Source organism: Pseudorca crassidens, chromosome X, assembly GCF_039906515.1.
Source record: "Pseudorca crassidens isolate mPseCra1 chromosome X, mPseCra1.hap1, whole genome shotgun sequence".
NCBI lineage: Eukaryota > Metazoa > Chordata > Mammalia > Artiodactyla > Delphinidae > Pseudorca > Pseudorca crassidens.
Genome location: NC_090317.1, coordinates 13301403 through 13317693, shown reverse-complemented (window position 1 = coordinate 13317693; position 16291 = coordinate 13301403). Strand labels below are relative to the sequence as shown.

Here is a 16291-nt window from a genome sequence, read left to right as displayed (position 1 = left end):
AGGACAACTGGTAAGGCTAAGTAGATCTATCTGTATGAATCTATGTTTGGTTCAATTGCATATATCAAATGATGGTTATTTAAGGAATTATATTGTTATGTTTCCATCATTTTCAAATACCAAATAGCATTTTTTTTTTTTTTTTTTTTTTTGCGGTATGCGGGCCTATCACTGCTGTGGCCTCTCCCGTTGCAGAGCACAGGCTCCGGACGCGCAGGCTCAGTGGCCATGACTCACGGGCCCAACCGCTCCGTGGCATGTGGGATCTTCCCGGACCGGGGCATGAACCCATGTCCCCTGCATCGGCAGGCAGACTCTCAACCACTGCACCACCAGGGAAGCCCGCGTTTAGCATTCTTGATAGACAATTTTCTAGCTTCTTCAAAATGATTTATGCTCTTGTTCCTATTGGTGGGCCTGCAACAGTTACAACTACATAACATAACTGCAGAGTCAACTCAGGCCCACATTGAACAAAACAGAATATAGACCAATATTACTGAACCAATTATACAGATTGTTGCTATGAGAGATTAATTATAATAAGGGTTTATATTACTAAAAAACATCAAAATGTGACTATTATACCCCATAAATATAGAGAACATCTAAAATGTAATCTTACCTGAGAATTTTCATCTAAGTTTTCCAACTTTTTAATTTTTTGTTTTACTTGAGCTATATTCCCTGTTACATCTGCCAACTCTGCTTGTTGGTTTAAAAGAAGTTCAGCTTCACTCACGAGCTAAAAATAAGGGGGAGAAAAAGTCTTAAAAGCATATAAATTATTAAGCATTTTCCCTTAATAATCAAGTTTTGTAGTAAATGCTAGTAATTAAGAACATCAATATGGAAAAATCGCACATATGGAAAATGTCTTCAGTTATTTTATTCACAGAAATCAATTTAATCTGTTAAAATTTAACCTGCTAGACATCAGTGTGTACTGATGATTTATAAAAGATCACTATGTACATGTAAGGGCATGTGTATATGGACAGGTATGGAAGTATATATACGTGTATATACATGCATATATATTCCCTAGCTCTATGGTGAATGGTTCTAGAAACAAAGACCCTTCAGTAGCAATGAGCACACCTAGCACCCAGATCTTGGTCTTTAATATCATTTCCCAGAAAAAGAAAGTGGGACTTTGCAGGAAATTGGCTGGTTCCAGGGCTGAAGCAGAGTAGGAATAAGATTAGTTTAGAACATCTCTTTATGCCAGGAAGTAAAGAAGTGATCAAAATGTTTGGACATGTCACAAGGACACAGCAGTCAGGTGGAAACACCAAAACAGTTAAGAACAGTAATGAATTAAAAACTAGGAAGCCATGAGCCCAATAAATAGATAAACACCAAACAGCATTCTTTTTTTTTTTTTAAAACCCCCCTTTATTTATTTATTTATTTGGCCACACCGCACGGCTTGTGGGACCTTTGTTCCCCAACCAGGGATTGAACCCGGGCCCTCAGCTGTGAGAGCGCAGAGTCCTAACCACTGGGATGCTAGGGAACTCCCCCAGACAGTATTCTTGATAGACAATTTTCTAGCTTCTTCAAAATGATTTGTACTCTTGTTCCTATTGGTGGGCCTGAAACAGTTACAACTCCATGACATATCTACACTGAGATATGAAGATCAGCATTTCACAACCATCATACTTTGAAGCAAGAATCATCAATTGATGCTAAACTGGATGGGGAATTTTTGATGAGGAACAAGATATTTGCATGGCTTTAAATTTTCTCCCTACATATTGTCTACTAGTTGCAAGAGGGAAAAAAGTAACTATACTCTGGAGAAATTCAACAACACTCTGACAGGGTGATCAAAACCCCTACCAACAATGAGGGGCAGATGGACCTCATCTACCTGCAGATGTGATACCCTCCAAAGGAAACATCACTTATGCAGTATTCTTGCTGGTCATGCGGAGATTAATCTAATCATGAGACAATGTCAGACAAACTCAAAATGGTGAATATTTTATTTTAAAAATGACTGTATTTTTCCAAAATGTCAGTGTCATAAAAGACAAAGAAAGGCTACGGAAATGTTATAGATTAAAGGAGACTAAAGACACATGACAACTTAATGCAATACCTGACTCTCTAGACTGGATTCTGTGCTGAGGGGGGAAAATGATATAAATGGCATGATTGAGTCAATTGACAAAATCGGAATACTGATGGCAGATAATTAGAAAACTATTGCATTATTCGTAAATGTACAAAATTTGATTGCTGTACTGTGATTATGCAAGAAAATATTCCTATTCTGTACCTTCAAGAGTATCTCAAGTTTGAGAATATTCAATTTTTTCTTGTAAGTTTGAATTGCCAATTAAGCCTTTATTTAGTTAATTCCTAAAAAGCCAGAACCCATCTGCATGTCACTATGAGAGACAGATCGTGTCAGTGAGATTACAATCCAAGACAAACAACAGCAATACTGATCGGAGGCAACAATGACTACATGAAACAGACTATAACCACAGGGCAAGAATTTAACCTGGAGGCAACTCAGGCCCACATTGAACAAAACAGAATATAGACCTCTACTTAACATATAAGTAGAGGCGCAATGGGTCTATTCAGGAAGAGTGTTGTTTTTGCATGTGTTTGGTTGGGGAGGAGGGACTGACACAAATAATCTGGAAGGCCCAAGAGCAATTTGACCTATTCTCTCTTTAAGAAAGGTTTCTTGGAGAGCACGCACTTCAAAATCTGAATCACTGGAGGGAAAAGGCTGGTAGTAACTGAGCCCTGGGTTCAGAACGCAGTGCCGCTCCCCCAACTGATTCTGCCAGACGAGTCAGCCACTCATGGGTGGGAACAAGCTGACCACGTGCAAGAGAAAGAAGTGAGTTTTCCTTGGATCTGTGGGAAAATACTATGACAGAGACTGGGAGAAGCTTGGATGCTGACCATTAAAGAAAAGAAGAAAATAAATCCATATGGGATGGATTTTTCAGAAGGATGGAACTAGAATATACTTATAACCTTTTTTTTTTTTTTTTTTTTTTTTTTTTGCGGTATGCGGGCCTCTCACTGTTGTGGCCTCTCCCATTGCGGAGCGCAGGCTCCGGACGCGCAGGCTCAATGGCCATGGCTCACGGGGCCAGCCGCTCCGCGACATGTGGGATCTTCCCAGACCGGGGAACGAACCCGTGTCCCCTGCATCGGCAGGCGGACTCTCAACCACTGCGCCACCAGGGAAGCCCTAACCTTTTAAATAATGTATAATTAAACATGATTTAATTTCATCCATCAGGCTTTCCATAGAAAATAAATTGCTGGATCAGAAAAAAATGTTTCGTTAGATTATATTAAATATGGTCAGCATAGATATATGGTATTTAAAAAATCATGAAGGGGCTTCCCTAGTGGCGCAGTGGTTGAGAGTACGCCTGCTGATGCAGGGGACATGGGTTCGTGCCCCGGTCCGGGAAGATCCCACATGCCACGGAGCGGCTAGGCCTGTGAGCCATGGCCGCTGAGCCTGCGCGTCCGGAGCCTGTGCTCTGCAACGGGAGAGGCCACAACAGTGAGAGGCCCGCGTACCGGGGAAAAAAAAAAAATCATGAAAGAAGTTGGTATTATTTCCTTGGAAAGTTATCCCATAGTCCAAAAGCATTTTGTATCTAAAATAAATTTGAATATCAAACATCAGTGTAGATAGCAACTTTATCCCTGTCATCTATGTTAGGACTTAAGTGCTTTCTCATAAGAAATGAGTTTAAGCCAGAGAAGTAGAAGTCTTGGCATTTTCGAAGCTGTTTTCTTCATTCTAAGTCAAGGTTCACTCACACTTGCCTCTTTTCACCTCTCTGGGGGTATAAATGGGCACCTTGCAAGACTGTTTCTGATGATCAGGGAGCAAGAACCTCCAGCATAATGAAAAACACTGTATCAAGGAAAGTTTTAACTGACCTCTTGAAAATCCTGCTCAAACTTCCAGAGTTGCAGATATTGCTCCATTTTTAGCTGGTGTTTTTCCCAAAATCCATCAAAAGCTATTTCCATATCATGTACTTGAGTGAGCAATCTTAACAAAGCAAAGTCATAATTAAAACAACGATTTGTGTTGCAGGTATGCAGATAAACCTGGTCTGGATGTTAAGAATTATAGGCAAAGTCACAGCCCATGACATTTGGTCCAGGTAGAGACTATCAGTGTCCACAGAACCTCCTCTCTGAGCAAACTAAGCTCCGTGAGACATCTCAGGAAGGAGTTCTCAGATCCCCAGAGGTCCAGGAATACTTTCACACTTAACAGGTAGCAGCAACAATGTATAATTCCCTTTCAAAGGTATAAAATAAGTAACTCTAAACCCAAAAGAGTACTACTCACTTATTAATAGTTTGCCAGTCACCACAAATTTGCTGATGATTTTCAAGTCTTGAACTCACAGCATCTTCGGCATCAGGCACTTCCAGATTTGTTAGCAGGATTTTTCCTTCTTTGGTTACAGTTGTAATATCCTTCTGTACAAAGGCAAAATAGGATGAATCAGCCTGCTGGGAACCTATTCTGAATGACCTGGGGAAAAGGAAGCATACAGCAACAGCATGCAGAATAGAAACAGCAGTTCTAGAACGGCCTTTGCTTTCATAAGTGAAAAATCAAGGAATACCTCATTATCACAGAATCCAAAAGCCGTGAGGATCTCCAAGAAGCCCTGCCTATTGAGATGGATTTGCAATCACTAATTTTATAAGATCTTTACAGACAGAAGTACCCCATGCTCGATTTGTAGCCTCCTTCTGTCACAGGTAGAAAGTTCTAATTTAGGGACTTCCCTGGTGGCACAGTGGTTAAGAATCCACCTGCCAATGCAGGGCACATGGGTTCGAGCCCTGGTCCCAGAAGATCCCACATGCCGCGGAGCAACTAAGCCCGTGCACCACAATTACTGAACCTGCACTCTCAAGCCACAACTCCTGAACCCGTGTGCCACAACTACTGAAGCCTGAGCACCTACAGCCCATGCACTGCAACAAAGACAAGCCACTGCAATGAGAAGCCCGCGCACCAAAACGAGGAGTAGCCCCCGCTCCCTGTAGCTAGAGAAAGCCCACACGCAGCAACGAAGACCCAACACAGCCATAAATTAATTAATTAATTAATAAAAAAAGAAAGTTCCAATTTAATGTGGAAACAACCTAAGTATCCATCAACAGGTGAATGGATAAAGAAGATGTGGTGTATATATACAATGGAATATTACTCAGCCATTAAAAAGAATGAAATTTGCCATTTGCAACAACATGGATGGACCTGGAGGGTATTATGCTAAGTGAGGTAAGTCTGACAAAGAAAGACAAATACTGTATGATATCACTTATACGTGGAATCTAAAAAGTATAACAAACTAGTGAACATAGCAAAAAAGAAACAGCCTCACACATACAGACAACAAACTAGTGGTTATCAGTGGGGAGAGGGCAGGGGGGAGGGGCAAAATAGGGGTAGGTAATTAAGAGGTACAAACTACTATGAATAAAATGAGCAAAAAATAAATAAATAAAATGAGTGACAAGGATACAGCATGGGGAATATAGCCAATATTTTACAATAACTATCAATGGAGCATAACCTTTAAAAATTGTGAATCACTATGCTGTACACCTGAAACGAATATAGTATTGTAAATCAACTATACCTCAATAAAAAAAGAAAGTTCTAATTTATTCTATTCTATTTTGCTAATATTTTTAATGTGCTCCAATAAAGCAGTAGTACTGTAATAAAGACTACCACACTAGAAAGCATACAGTTACAAATAATATTTAATGCATATTCAGATATAGTTAGATACCTTTCCTACAAATCCTTAATTGTTACCAATCACTGCCGGCCATAAGTACTCTGTTACTTCACGTTTGGATTAATGAATTCACCATGAAGCATGTACTTCTATTCAGAAGGTCTGAACCTTAGAAGGATCTTGATCCTTTAGGGATCTAAGAGTGATCTAGCACTCCCTTCAGGAGATGCAAAGGCCCTCTGAAACTTTAAGGAAAAATTTGGGTGCCCATGTATTTTCTGGGAACAGGTTCCAAGATACCAACACGAAATAAGAACATAAACATTAAGAGCTACTGTTTATGAAGTGCCAACTACGTGTCAAACACTGTTTGATACACATCAGATACTTACTTCATTTCATCCTCACGACAGCCCTACAAGGTATGCATGTATCATCATCATCATCATCAACCCCATCGCACATATAAGGAAACTGAGACTCAGAGAGGGTAAGCAAATGACCAAGTCACTCAACTTGTGAGGGACAGAGCTTTTTTTCCTTGAATAGAGTTTTGCTTTTAGATTATGATTCAAAATTTCCATTTCTCTCCTCTTCTTAACATAAAAATGTCACCTCCACATAGAGCTTGTATCTGTCAGTGCCCCCAGCATGCCTGTTATCATACAAAGGACATGAGTTTTACAGGGATGCCTGGTGCTTGTTCAGATCATGCTCAGACTTTTGGGGGAAAGTGAATCTAAAAGTATTTGGTGACTGTCTGAAACGTGACTCAGAATCCTTCACAACACAACACTCCAGACAACTGGGGAGGAGGGTAAGATCAACTTGCTAGCTATGGTCTATTGTAGAAGACATCAGGAACTAGTACTCTGTGGAAAAGAAAGCTTGTAATCAATTTAGCCATGTTTGGCTTGGTCACAATGCTAGTATATGGCAGAGTTGGGACAAGAAACCAGGCCTCCTGACTCCTCATCAAGTTCTCCTTCTCCACTTCACAGTGTACCTCTGCTGGATGTTGAAACAGAACACCTGTCTGCCTCTTGACCCTCACTCTAGCTTTCCAAATGAGAGGGCCTTTCTATAAGATACAGAATGCATGGCAACAAAAATGACTGTGGATCTCTTATTCTGAAGCATTGATAAACTATTCTATTTACAAATAAATAGCTGCTTAAGAGAATGCACCATTTAAACAAGGGACACTTCGATTCAACATATCCAGGACACCTTCCTCTTGTATTCTTTTTTTTAATAGTGTGCTTTATAGTATATAAATATCTCCTTTGTCTCCCTACCCAGCAATCTGTGTGAAATGGACACTCAACATCTCTCTATCAAAAGAAAGACCATGGGAAATTTTGGTTTGTCCCCTCTATCAGACATACCTTTAACAGGTGGTACCTTTCAGCACGAATTGCAAGGATTTCTTCTATCGCGGGAATATCATCTGGTAGTTCTGTCTCAGCCAGTTCGGTTCCAAAGGACTGTAACATCTGAGCCATGTCTTTCACTGTGAGGGCAAAATTTTCTATAGCCTGCAAAGGAGCCCATGATGCTTTTAATTGTATGGAAGTTCTGCCAGGATATCAAAACCTAGACCAGCAATCGTATTAACTTTCATTTAGGTATGACAGCAAACACATATACTATGAACTCTGCTGAGGAAAGCTGGCAATGCCCTTGACAATCAACTCTAACTTTGCATCTAAGCCCCTAAGAAACTGAAGTGAGGTAGAAAGTCTTCTCAAATGTCTTTTACCTAAACTTCTGTACTTATTTCTCGAACACCGATGAAAACTCTTTCTTAAAGATGCCATGTAAAGAGTAATTTGTTTTATTCTCTTGCAAAACACAGTGTTTCCTTATTCTATTAAATTCTGAAACTGCAAAATTATTTTATAATAACTTTACTTCTGAAGAGAAATGAGAACATCAAAGCCACTTTATATTTATTAGCATTTATGAGCAAGTATTAGCATTTCAAACAAGGCAATGGACTAAGGTGACAGAGCAATATTAGTCACAACAGTTCATTTCAGGTACTGGGGAAGATTTGAAATTGTGACCCCCAAAGGCTCTGCTGCCCTAAAATGTCAAGTAAGGTTGGGTTGTTTATTTTGTTTCCAAAATCAATGACTCAGAGAAAGAAGGACAACATGTAGAGACCATATTAACCCTTTGTTTACCATGCAACTCAAGGTGTCTGCTCTTTTATTTACAGCTTTATAGGTTAGTAAAGGCAAGACACTGCTTATTTTGACAATACACTTTCATATGAGTGAACAGGACTGCTGAATGAAAATAAGGATGAGGAAAATAGAATCCTGATTGAATTAAATATCATTATTTCCTTCAGAAGGGTTCCCATATCTCTGGGATTTGGAGTAAAGATTTTTATAGGACAGATTCACACCTGTGAGGCACCGGGCCCTTGCCTATTCGTACATTTCTGGAACACAAGGCATCTTTGCTACAAATCTAACTGCCCCAGGAGAATCACTAAACTGATGAGATTAATAAGATTACTTGCATTTTTTGAGGGTGGACCATAGGCCAGGCACAATGCCAAACATTTTACATCTGTAATCTCATTTAATCTTCCTGATATTCCTATGAGGTAGTCTTATTCTTCCCATTTTATACTTGGAAAAACTGAGGCTGAGAGAGCTTTTACAACTTGCACAAAGTTATATCCCTAAAAATCAGCACTGCTAGGATTTGAACCCAAACGCTTGGTTTCTTCAAGTTACTACACGGCCACAGGAGGGGGTGGGTACAGTAGGATCTCCTTACTCCCTATAGGCCTCTCACTCAAATGCCATCCTCAGTGACTCTGCATCATTTCTAGATACTTCCTAGGGAAGAAAATCAAGATGTTGAATTATACATGTTTTTGTAAAATAGGAGCCCCAGAAACCTGTTTTCCCCAAGGAGGAAAACAAACAACTCTAGAACTAGATTTCAAAGCTAACACAAACTACACGCTCTACAGTAAGGGCAAAAGAAACATACATTTCTGAAGATGATCCATTCACTGTGGCAGTACTGCAAGGTGCCGCCTAACTCAGGGGTTAACTGCTCGTCATCAATGTATGTCAGCAAATCACTAACTGAGCTCAGCATAACCACCTACATAAATAAGCAAGAAAGATACTGTTAACTGCCCTCCGTGGCATCCCTCCACACAGCCGTACAATGAACTTTAGCATTCATTTAGCAGAATGTTATCTTTTATAAACGGTTCTAACAATTCTCGCCTGTACATCCCCTCCCACATGGATACACTACCTTCCCTCAGGGAATAACAGTTGTCATTTACAAAACATTTCTCTGTAAAGCGAAGGTAATCGCCATAGAAACCCAAACACCTGATTCCCCCTGATCTAAAATGTTGCACTGTCAGTGGTCAACCTTCTGAAAGAATGTTAAGCCCATAACAAAGTAAAAGGGCTTTCTGCAGTAAATTATAATTTATCAGGAGGGACTGATCTTTGCCAAAGTACCCAAATTTATGAGCACTCTATTCCTAACTCTAAAAACGTATCAAAATATCTTTTGAAAAAAAAAAGTTACTCTGAACTAGCTCAGGATGTAAGTTCATGGGAGTTCAAATACATAAAACACACACTCATTTGTTTCTCTAAAAATAAAATGTCCTGATTTTATACACATGCACACATACATATATACACATATACAACATATGTGACGTACATCTTTTTCAAAAGGAACTGCTTTGTTACAAGTTGATTAATCTTTTCCTCTATTTTAACAGTAGGAGCAGAAGACTTTTAGGCGTTTTGATTTTACATTTTGGGAAGATAAATTCTATTTTTTTCTTTTACACACTCTGTGACCACGTGTAAAACATCAATAGCATGGTGCAAAGTCTTCATGAGAAAGAGACAAAACATTTAAATACTCTTACTGGTAATTTGAGTATGAAATCTTCCTGACTAAATCGAAATCCAATGTCTGTGAAAGTTCGTTGGAGAAAACTGGTAGGACGAAGGACCAAAACCAAGTGCAAGTTCCCAGGGAAGGAAGCCTATAGAAAGACCACAGGAAAGCAAGAAAAAATTGTCAAAACATGCATTCAAGTGAGCACATGGCAGAAAATATATAGTTAAAGAAAACAAATTCTAAAGTCATAAAAGCCACTAAAAGGATAAAACTTTAAAAAATGGATATTGATAAAATCTAAAAACACAAAAATAGAAATAAAACTAATGTAAGGTCATCAGGTCAGATCCTTGCAGTTCTCGTGGCCTGGAATTTTCTCACACTAAAGTCAATCCCAAGTTATGAAAAATTATGCTCTTAAACTTCATTTTAAACTTAGTTGTTTGCACTCAAATTGCATTTAATCCCTGTAAAACAGAATTAGGAGGCAGGTTTCTAGGATAACCCTAAATGCCAAAGGGAGCTGAAATACTGAATACCTGCAGTAAACAATGGAAGAAAACTATTTTATGGACTCATATTTTTAGTTCAGCCAAGCAACATTCACAGAATATCTTCTACGTGTCCTACTCCAAGTATTTAAGTGAATGATTATCAGGCACTGTTAACACTTGGTGTACACAAATTAATAAAATATAGTCCCTACCCAGCTTGCAAGAAAATGACAATCTAATAGTAGAGTCCATTAGTATCATTTACTCTATAGGACGATAAGTTGATCAATGAAACAAGGGAATTAGAATAATATACAACAGGAAGTGGTAGCACAGAGCATCCTAGACCTAGGAATGTCAAAAAGGTCTCCCATAAAGAGGAATAAATTGGATTAGAATCTTGTTCTGGTGCACCCATGTTTCCCAGCTTCTTAGAATACTGGCGCATAGTAGGTGGTCAAGAAATAATCATTAAATGAAAGAATGCAAAAGACAAGGAGGGCACTATGCAGAATTTGCAAGGGGTGGAATAGTATAGCCTGATATAAATGATAAAACACCACATATCAAATGCTTACTGTATACGAAGTATTTTGCCAACATTATCACAGTTCCTCTTCATAATAATCCTGTGAATTAGTTAGGCTATCCTCTTTTACAAACAAAAAATAGTGAGGCTCATAGAGTTTAAGTATAACTTGACCCAGCTGGTAAAGTCTGAGTCGGCACCCGAGTCTGCCCCACATCAAGAGGTCCCAGTCCAGAAAACTAGAGGAAAATGCTGATGGGAGTGGAGGGGTGCAGCAATGGGAGATGGTGCTAAAAAGATGAGCAGGAGCCAGATCAGGAAAGACCTTGGGTTTTTTCCTGGCGGCAAAGGGAGACTCAAGAGTTTTTAAGCAGCAGAGCAACACGATCAGATCTGCATTTTAGAAGGATCACTTTGGCTCTGGAAAAGGACAGGATTTGGACAAGAGTGGAAGCAAACAGATGAGCCTGAAGGCTGGAACAGTCCTCCAAGCCAGGGATGGTGAGTTTCTGAACTGGAGCAACAATAGCAGGGATGAGGGTAGAATTTAGGAGGTACTCTCTGCAAGGTATGATGACTGGCTGTGTCTGATGAGAAAGGAAAGACTAGGACAATCAATTTCCAGATTTTTGGCTTAAGTAACTGGGTGAATGGTACGACCCTCACTGACATGGGAACACAAGAGAAGCAGGTTTTCAGGAGGGGGATATGATACGATTCCCATTCCTTGACCTGTTGGAAGGGTCATTAGGACAATCTGCTGATGTCCATCAGACAAATGGACATACAAGTAAGGAGGGAAAGAAGCCTACACTGGGAATGTAGAGTTCGGAGTCATCAGTCTCAGAACAGTGGGTTAAAGCGTAATAAAGCAAAATATGTCCAAAATGTTTAAAATACAGTCATCTTTTAGGAATGCTGGAATATTAATAATTGAAGAAAACTATAAAACAAAAGTTAATAAGATACTGTGGAGGCAGGGGTATATGGGAACTCTGTACTTTCTGCTCAATTTGCTGTGAACCTAATCCTGCTCTAAAAAATAAAGTCTATTAAAAAAAAAGAATAACTTTCATAGAGGGATAAGACCTAGACTCTGAAATGACATTCAAAACTGGAGATTTTTAAAATTCAACTTGAGATGATGATAAAAACATAAACAAGTGGCGATGAGAACTAGAGTCAGGGAAAGAGAACTGAGTGTGATACAAATAGGTAAAAGAAAGGAGCGCAAAATTAAATCAATAAACTAAACAATGATTACAAATAGACACAAATCGGGATGGCTATCTACCTGAAAACTCCTCTAGGTGGCGATATCTGTACTACCCTCTCCCTTCCTGAGAAACTACTTCCCCTCCCCTCAAAATTCATATGTTGAAACTTAACCCACAAAGTGAAGGTATCTGGTGGTGGGGGCTTCAGGAGATGATTAGGGCATGAAGGTGGAGCCCTCATGAATGGGATTAGTGCCCTTACAAAAGAGACCCCAGAGAGCTCCCTCACACGTTATGCCATGTGAAGACACAGAGAAAAGATGGCCATCTATGAACCAACCAGCAAGTAGGCTCTCACCAGACACCGAATCTGCTGGCACCTTGATCTTGGACTCCAGACTCTAGAACTGTGAGAAATAAATTTCTGTTGTTTATAAGCCACACAGTCTATGCTATTCTGTTATAGCAGCCCATAAGGACTAAGACAACCTCCTATTACTCTTTTTTTTAAAAATAAATTTATTTGTTTTATTTATTTATTATTTTTGGCTGCGTTGGGTCTTCGTTGCTGCACATGGGCTTTCTCTAGTTGTGGCAAGCGGGGGCTACTCTTCGTTGTGGTGCGCGGGCTTCTCATTGTGGTGGCTTCTCTTGTGGAGCACAGGCTCTAGGCCTGTGGCCTTCAGTAGTTGTGGCACGCAGGCTTCAGTAGTTGTGGCTCGTGGGCTCTAGAGTGCAGGCTCAGTAGTTGTGGCGCACGGGCTTAGTTACTCCGCGGCATGTGGGATCTTACCGGACCAGGGCTCAAACCCGTGTCCCCTGCATTGGCAGGCAGATTCTTAAGCACTGTGCCACCAGGGAAGCCCAACCTCTTATTATTCTTAATATTGGTTTCTAATGAGAACTGTTCTCTTTCTTCATGACCTTGCCCTTCTAACACACAATGATTTGAAGTGGGATGAAAATTTAATGTAAAAAGTCCCACACTAGGGTTTTTCAAACTATTGCTGAGGGAAGGAAACGTTGAGGGTGCAGTTCCAGAGCTACTGATAGCCATGACCCCTGCTGCTAGAGGAAGCTTATTCCAAAGAACAAAGCCAACAATGTATATAGAGAACTGGAAGTAGAGACAGAGAGTCCCAATGATAATGTGTATCCTACCATCTATTATGCACATAATGTCTATTATATTTTATGCTAAGAATGGTACATACTTGCCATAGTTATTATAAGAATTAAAAGAAATAATGACTATCAAGCTACTCTGTCAACTCTAAAAAAATTAATAAGATAGTTGTTTTAATTTACCTTGGGTTCTTGGACCTAAAGAAGAACAAGCAGACTTAGGTAGAAAACTTTTTCGGGATATGGATAAAGGCTTGCTTAAGGGGAAACTCTGACAGGGACTTGTGAGAACTCTGGACCTACTTCTAGACTGACAGCACTAAGTGTATTTCTATCCTATTCACTTTAGGAGTTAAGCCTTTCCTTCTCCTTCACATGGGCATATTACCAGCATAATTATTATACTTAACCTGCCTTGCCCCAGCTTATTTTTTCACTTTTAAATGAAATCGAAAGCATCCTACTTTTGCCAACACTTAAAGCACTATTACTTTTATTGTTTCATGGATTCTAGGTTGATCTGCTCTCATTTGTCTTTTTGTCTCTGACTTTCCTTAATGTCATATTCTCTGGTATTGCACTGGAAATCTCTAGATGCAACACCCTAGCGATGACTAACTTAAAGCCTGGAATACTGACCCACCTCCAAAATTGGTGGGGGCGGGGTGGGGGTGGTGATACTATGGGAGCAGAGAAGATCATGTGGCAACTCTCTGCCCTGAGGTCAGGCCCTGGTCTCTAACCTGCCACTCCTAGGAGAACAAGCAGCCAGGCCCTGGGACAGCTGATCACACAGCAGGGAACAAAGTAGAGAGGAGAGAGAAGCAGAATCACTGCTCACAGCATCCATGGAGAAGAGAGTTCAGGCAGGGTTTGCGGGTATTCAGCTGCTCCCAAGTCAGGGGTTTCATGCTGGCTGTTTTACTAAATCAGTTATTCCATCTATTTGATAAAGTGGCTTATCCCAAACATTGAAAGCGGAATAAAATGCTTCTAAAGATATTTCTACATTCTAAGGAGATCATTCTTAAGTAAAACTTCCTGATTATTTTATCATACCTTCTCCTCCCTTAATTCCTTCAAAATGTTTAGTGATTTGCTTATCACAGAAAACCTATAGGACTTCCCTGGTGGTCCAGCGGTTAAGACTCCGAGCTCACAATGCAGGGGGTCTCGGTTCAATCCCTGGTCAGGGAACTAGATCCCACATGCTGCAACGAAGATCCTGCGTGCTGCAACTAAGACCCAATGCAGCCAAATAAATAAATAAATACATATTTTTAAAAGCCCACAGATATTTGCATTTCTAAAGAAAACACCCTATCAAGGATGAACACTTCATTTACTGCCTGTATAATTACATTTGCAATGTTGTTCCTTATAGGATAATTTTAGAATCTTTATTGAGCTGCCACGCAAATCTTCCTAGAATACATGGATTCTGTTAACCCAACAGCTACTCTCAAATCTAAGCCATTTGAAGGAATAAATAACTTGTAGGCAACAGTTATTATTTAGTAGGCAAAACTACTAAACACTTGGGTGGCACTCAAACAATTCATGTGATTTGTCAGTTATTTTTTTAGAAAACTAAATCGTGCATTAGATCCCATGAATCCCAGTCCCACTCACTTACCCAAATTTACACAGGTGCCAAACTAGTTATAGTAAAACCACAACCTCATGTGAATGACTTTTAATAGCTTCTCTCCAGCATAATATATATATATATATATATACACACACATGTACATATATTTACATGTATTCAGGACCCCTCAAAGCCTTAAGGTAGGGACAGGAGATTGGCTAGCTGGCCATGGGTGGGAGTGTTGCTTTTTATTGAATGACTATTATGAGAATTCTCCTCATTATGATATTATGACATCATACTAAGTATTTTACATGCAATAGGTTCTTTTATCCTCATTTCACAACTAGTCAGTTCCAGCTAAACGCTGTCATGTGGGAAGGTGGGCCCAGCTCTGCCTAATCTGTGATTTCTCAAAAGCCAGAAATCCAGACTTCTGTGGGAAACACGATTTTCAAAGATGGGAAACAAATGGAAAGTTTGTTAAAGCACTGGATGGTCTCAGCAAAACACATGTATGGACTACCAGTTTGCAACCTTGGAACTAAAGCTTCATACATCTGAACCTGGGCCAGTATCAACGCTCTGTCCACTTCTCTGGCTGTGATCGCTGGCTATGAGAATCTGGAGGGGACAGGGCACTCTTGAGAAATTTTAAGCTGAAAGGCCATTTTGGCTTTAGGGTCAGTCTGCATGTGTTTGCATGTGAGCATACAAATAGGTATAGAGACAGATTCTATTCTTTATATACAGATGTCTGCATAACTAAAAGATTCAAGATAATCTATTTTAAAGCCGCTATTGAAATGAACATTCAAATAGCATATCACATATCATAAACAGGATCAGATGCACATATAGCAAATATAGCGCAAGCCCCCTGAGGTTTCCCATTCGGTTTGGGGAAACTACATTTCTACATTCTCTGGTATGCTGCCTTAAAGATCTCTAATCTGGATGGTTATATAAACATGAAAAGGCACAGTTCCTATTTTCTCCAAAATCAAACCCTAGATTTTCAAACTATAAATCGTTTTTGAGAGCCTGTCAAAAAAGCAAAAAGATGTGAGCAAGGGTCAGTCTCGTTTTCTTTTATTGCTTTCTTCTTTACCAAAAAAAAGCATGCAGCATGAGAGAGGAAACAGCACTGGTTTTAGGCACTGGTTGCAGGCTTTTTTTTTTTTTGGAGTTCCAACATGTGACTGCTTAAAGGCGCCTCAGTAAAAATGAACATGCCGCCTGTCTTCATAGGGCGCAGAGCCATTTCTCCCGTTTCTGAGCACGGCCCCACCCCAGCCCTCGGCAGCAGCTCCGCCCGGTTCTTCAAGTTAAGGTGCACAGAATTCGTTTTCTCTCCCCTTCCCCTCCTGGAGAAGACATTTACTCCCTTCTCCTCATGCCTGTCTTCAGATCACCCAGTTATATGGCCTCACGGCAGTTTGGACAGCAATAACAATGACAAAAGGCATCGCTTTTTCACTACTGAAGTCTGGAAATTAACCTTGTTTAATATTCTTTTGTGCGGCATCTCAGACAGGCAATTCATACACCCCCTGCTCGCTTTTCAGTTATTCTAGTTATTTCTTTAAAAACGCTTACAGTGGCTGATGCCACATAAAAATTTGATTATTTTACTATGAAAACAATTTATA

At 39.8% G+C, this 16291-nt stretch overlaps 1 protein-coding gene across 9 annotated transcripts in view; it reads right to left on the bottom strand.

Annotated features, from left to right (window-relative positions):
- MCF2 (MCF.2 cell line derived transforming sequence) overlaps positions 1–16291 on the bottom strand; it is a 72925-nt gene that overhangs the window by 44933 nt on the left and 11701 nt on the right. For 6 of the 9 annotated variants that reach the window (XM_067722495.1, XM_067722494.1, XM_067722496.1 and 3 more), the window contains 6 exons: positions 9709–9828; positions 8793–8909; positions 7166–7315; positions 4361–4494; positions 3940–4054; positions 626–745 (listed from right to left, as the gene is read on the bottom strand). In XM_067722495.1, coding sequence (XP_067578596.1) covers positions 626–745; positions 3940–4054; positions 4361–4494; positions 7166–7315; positions 8793–8909; positions 9709–9828 — 756 coding nt within the window. The remainder of the gene's footprint in view (positions 1–625; positions 746–3939; positions 4055–4360; positions 4495–7165; positions 7316–8792; positions 8910–9708; positions 9829–16291) is intronic. The other 3 variants (XM_067722500.1, XM_067722501.1, XM_067722503.1) reach the window with 1 other exon arrangement.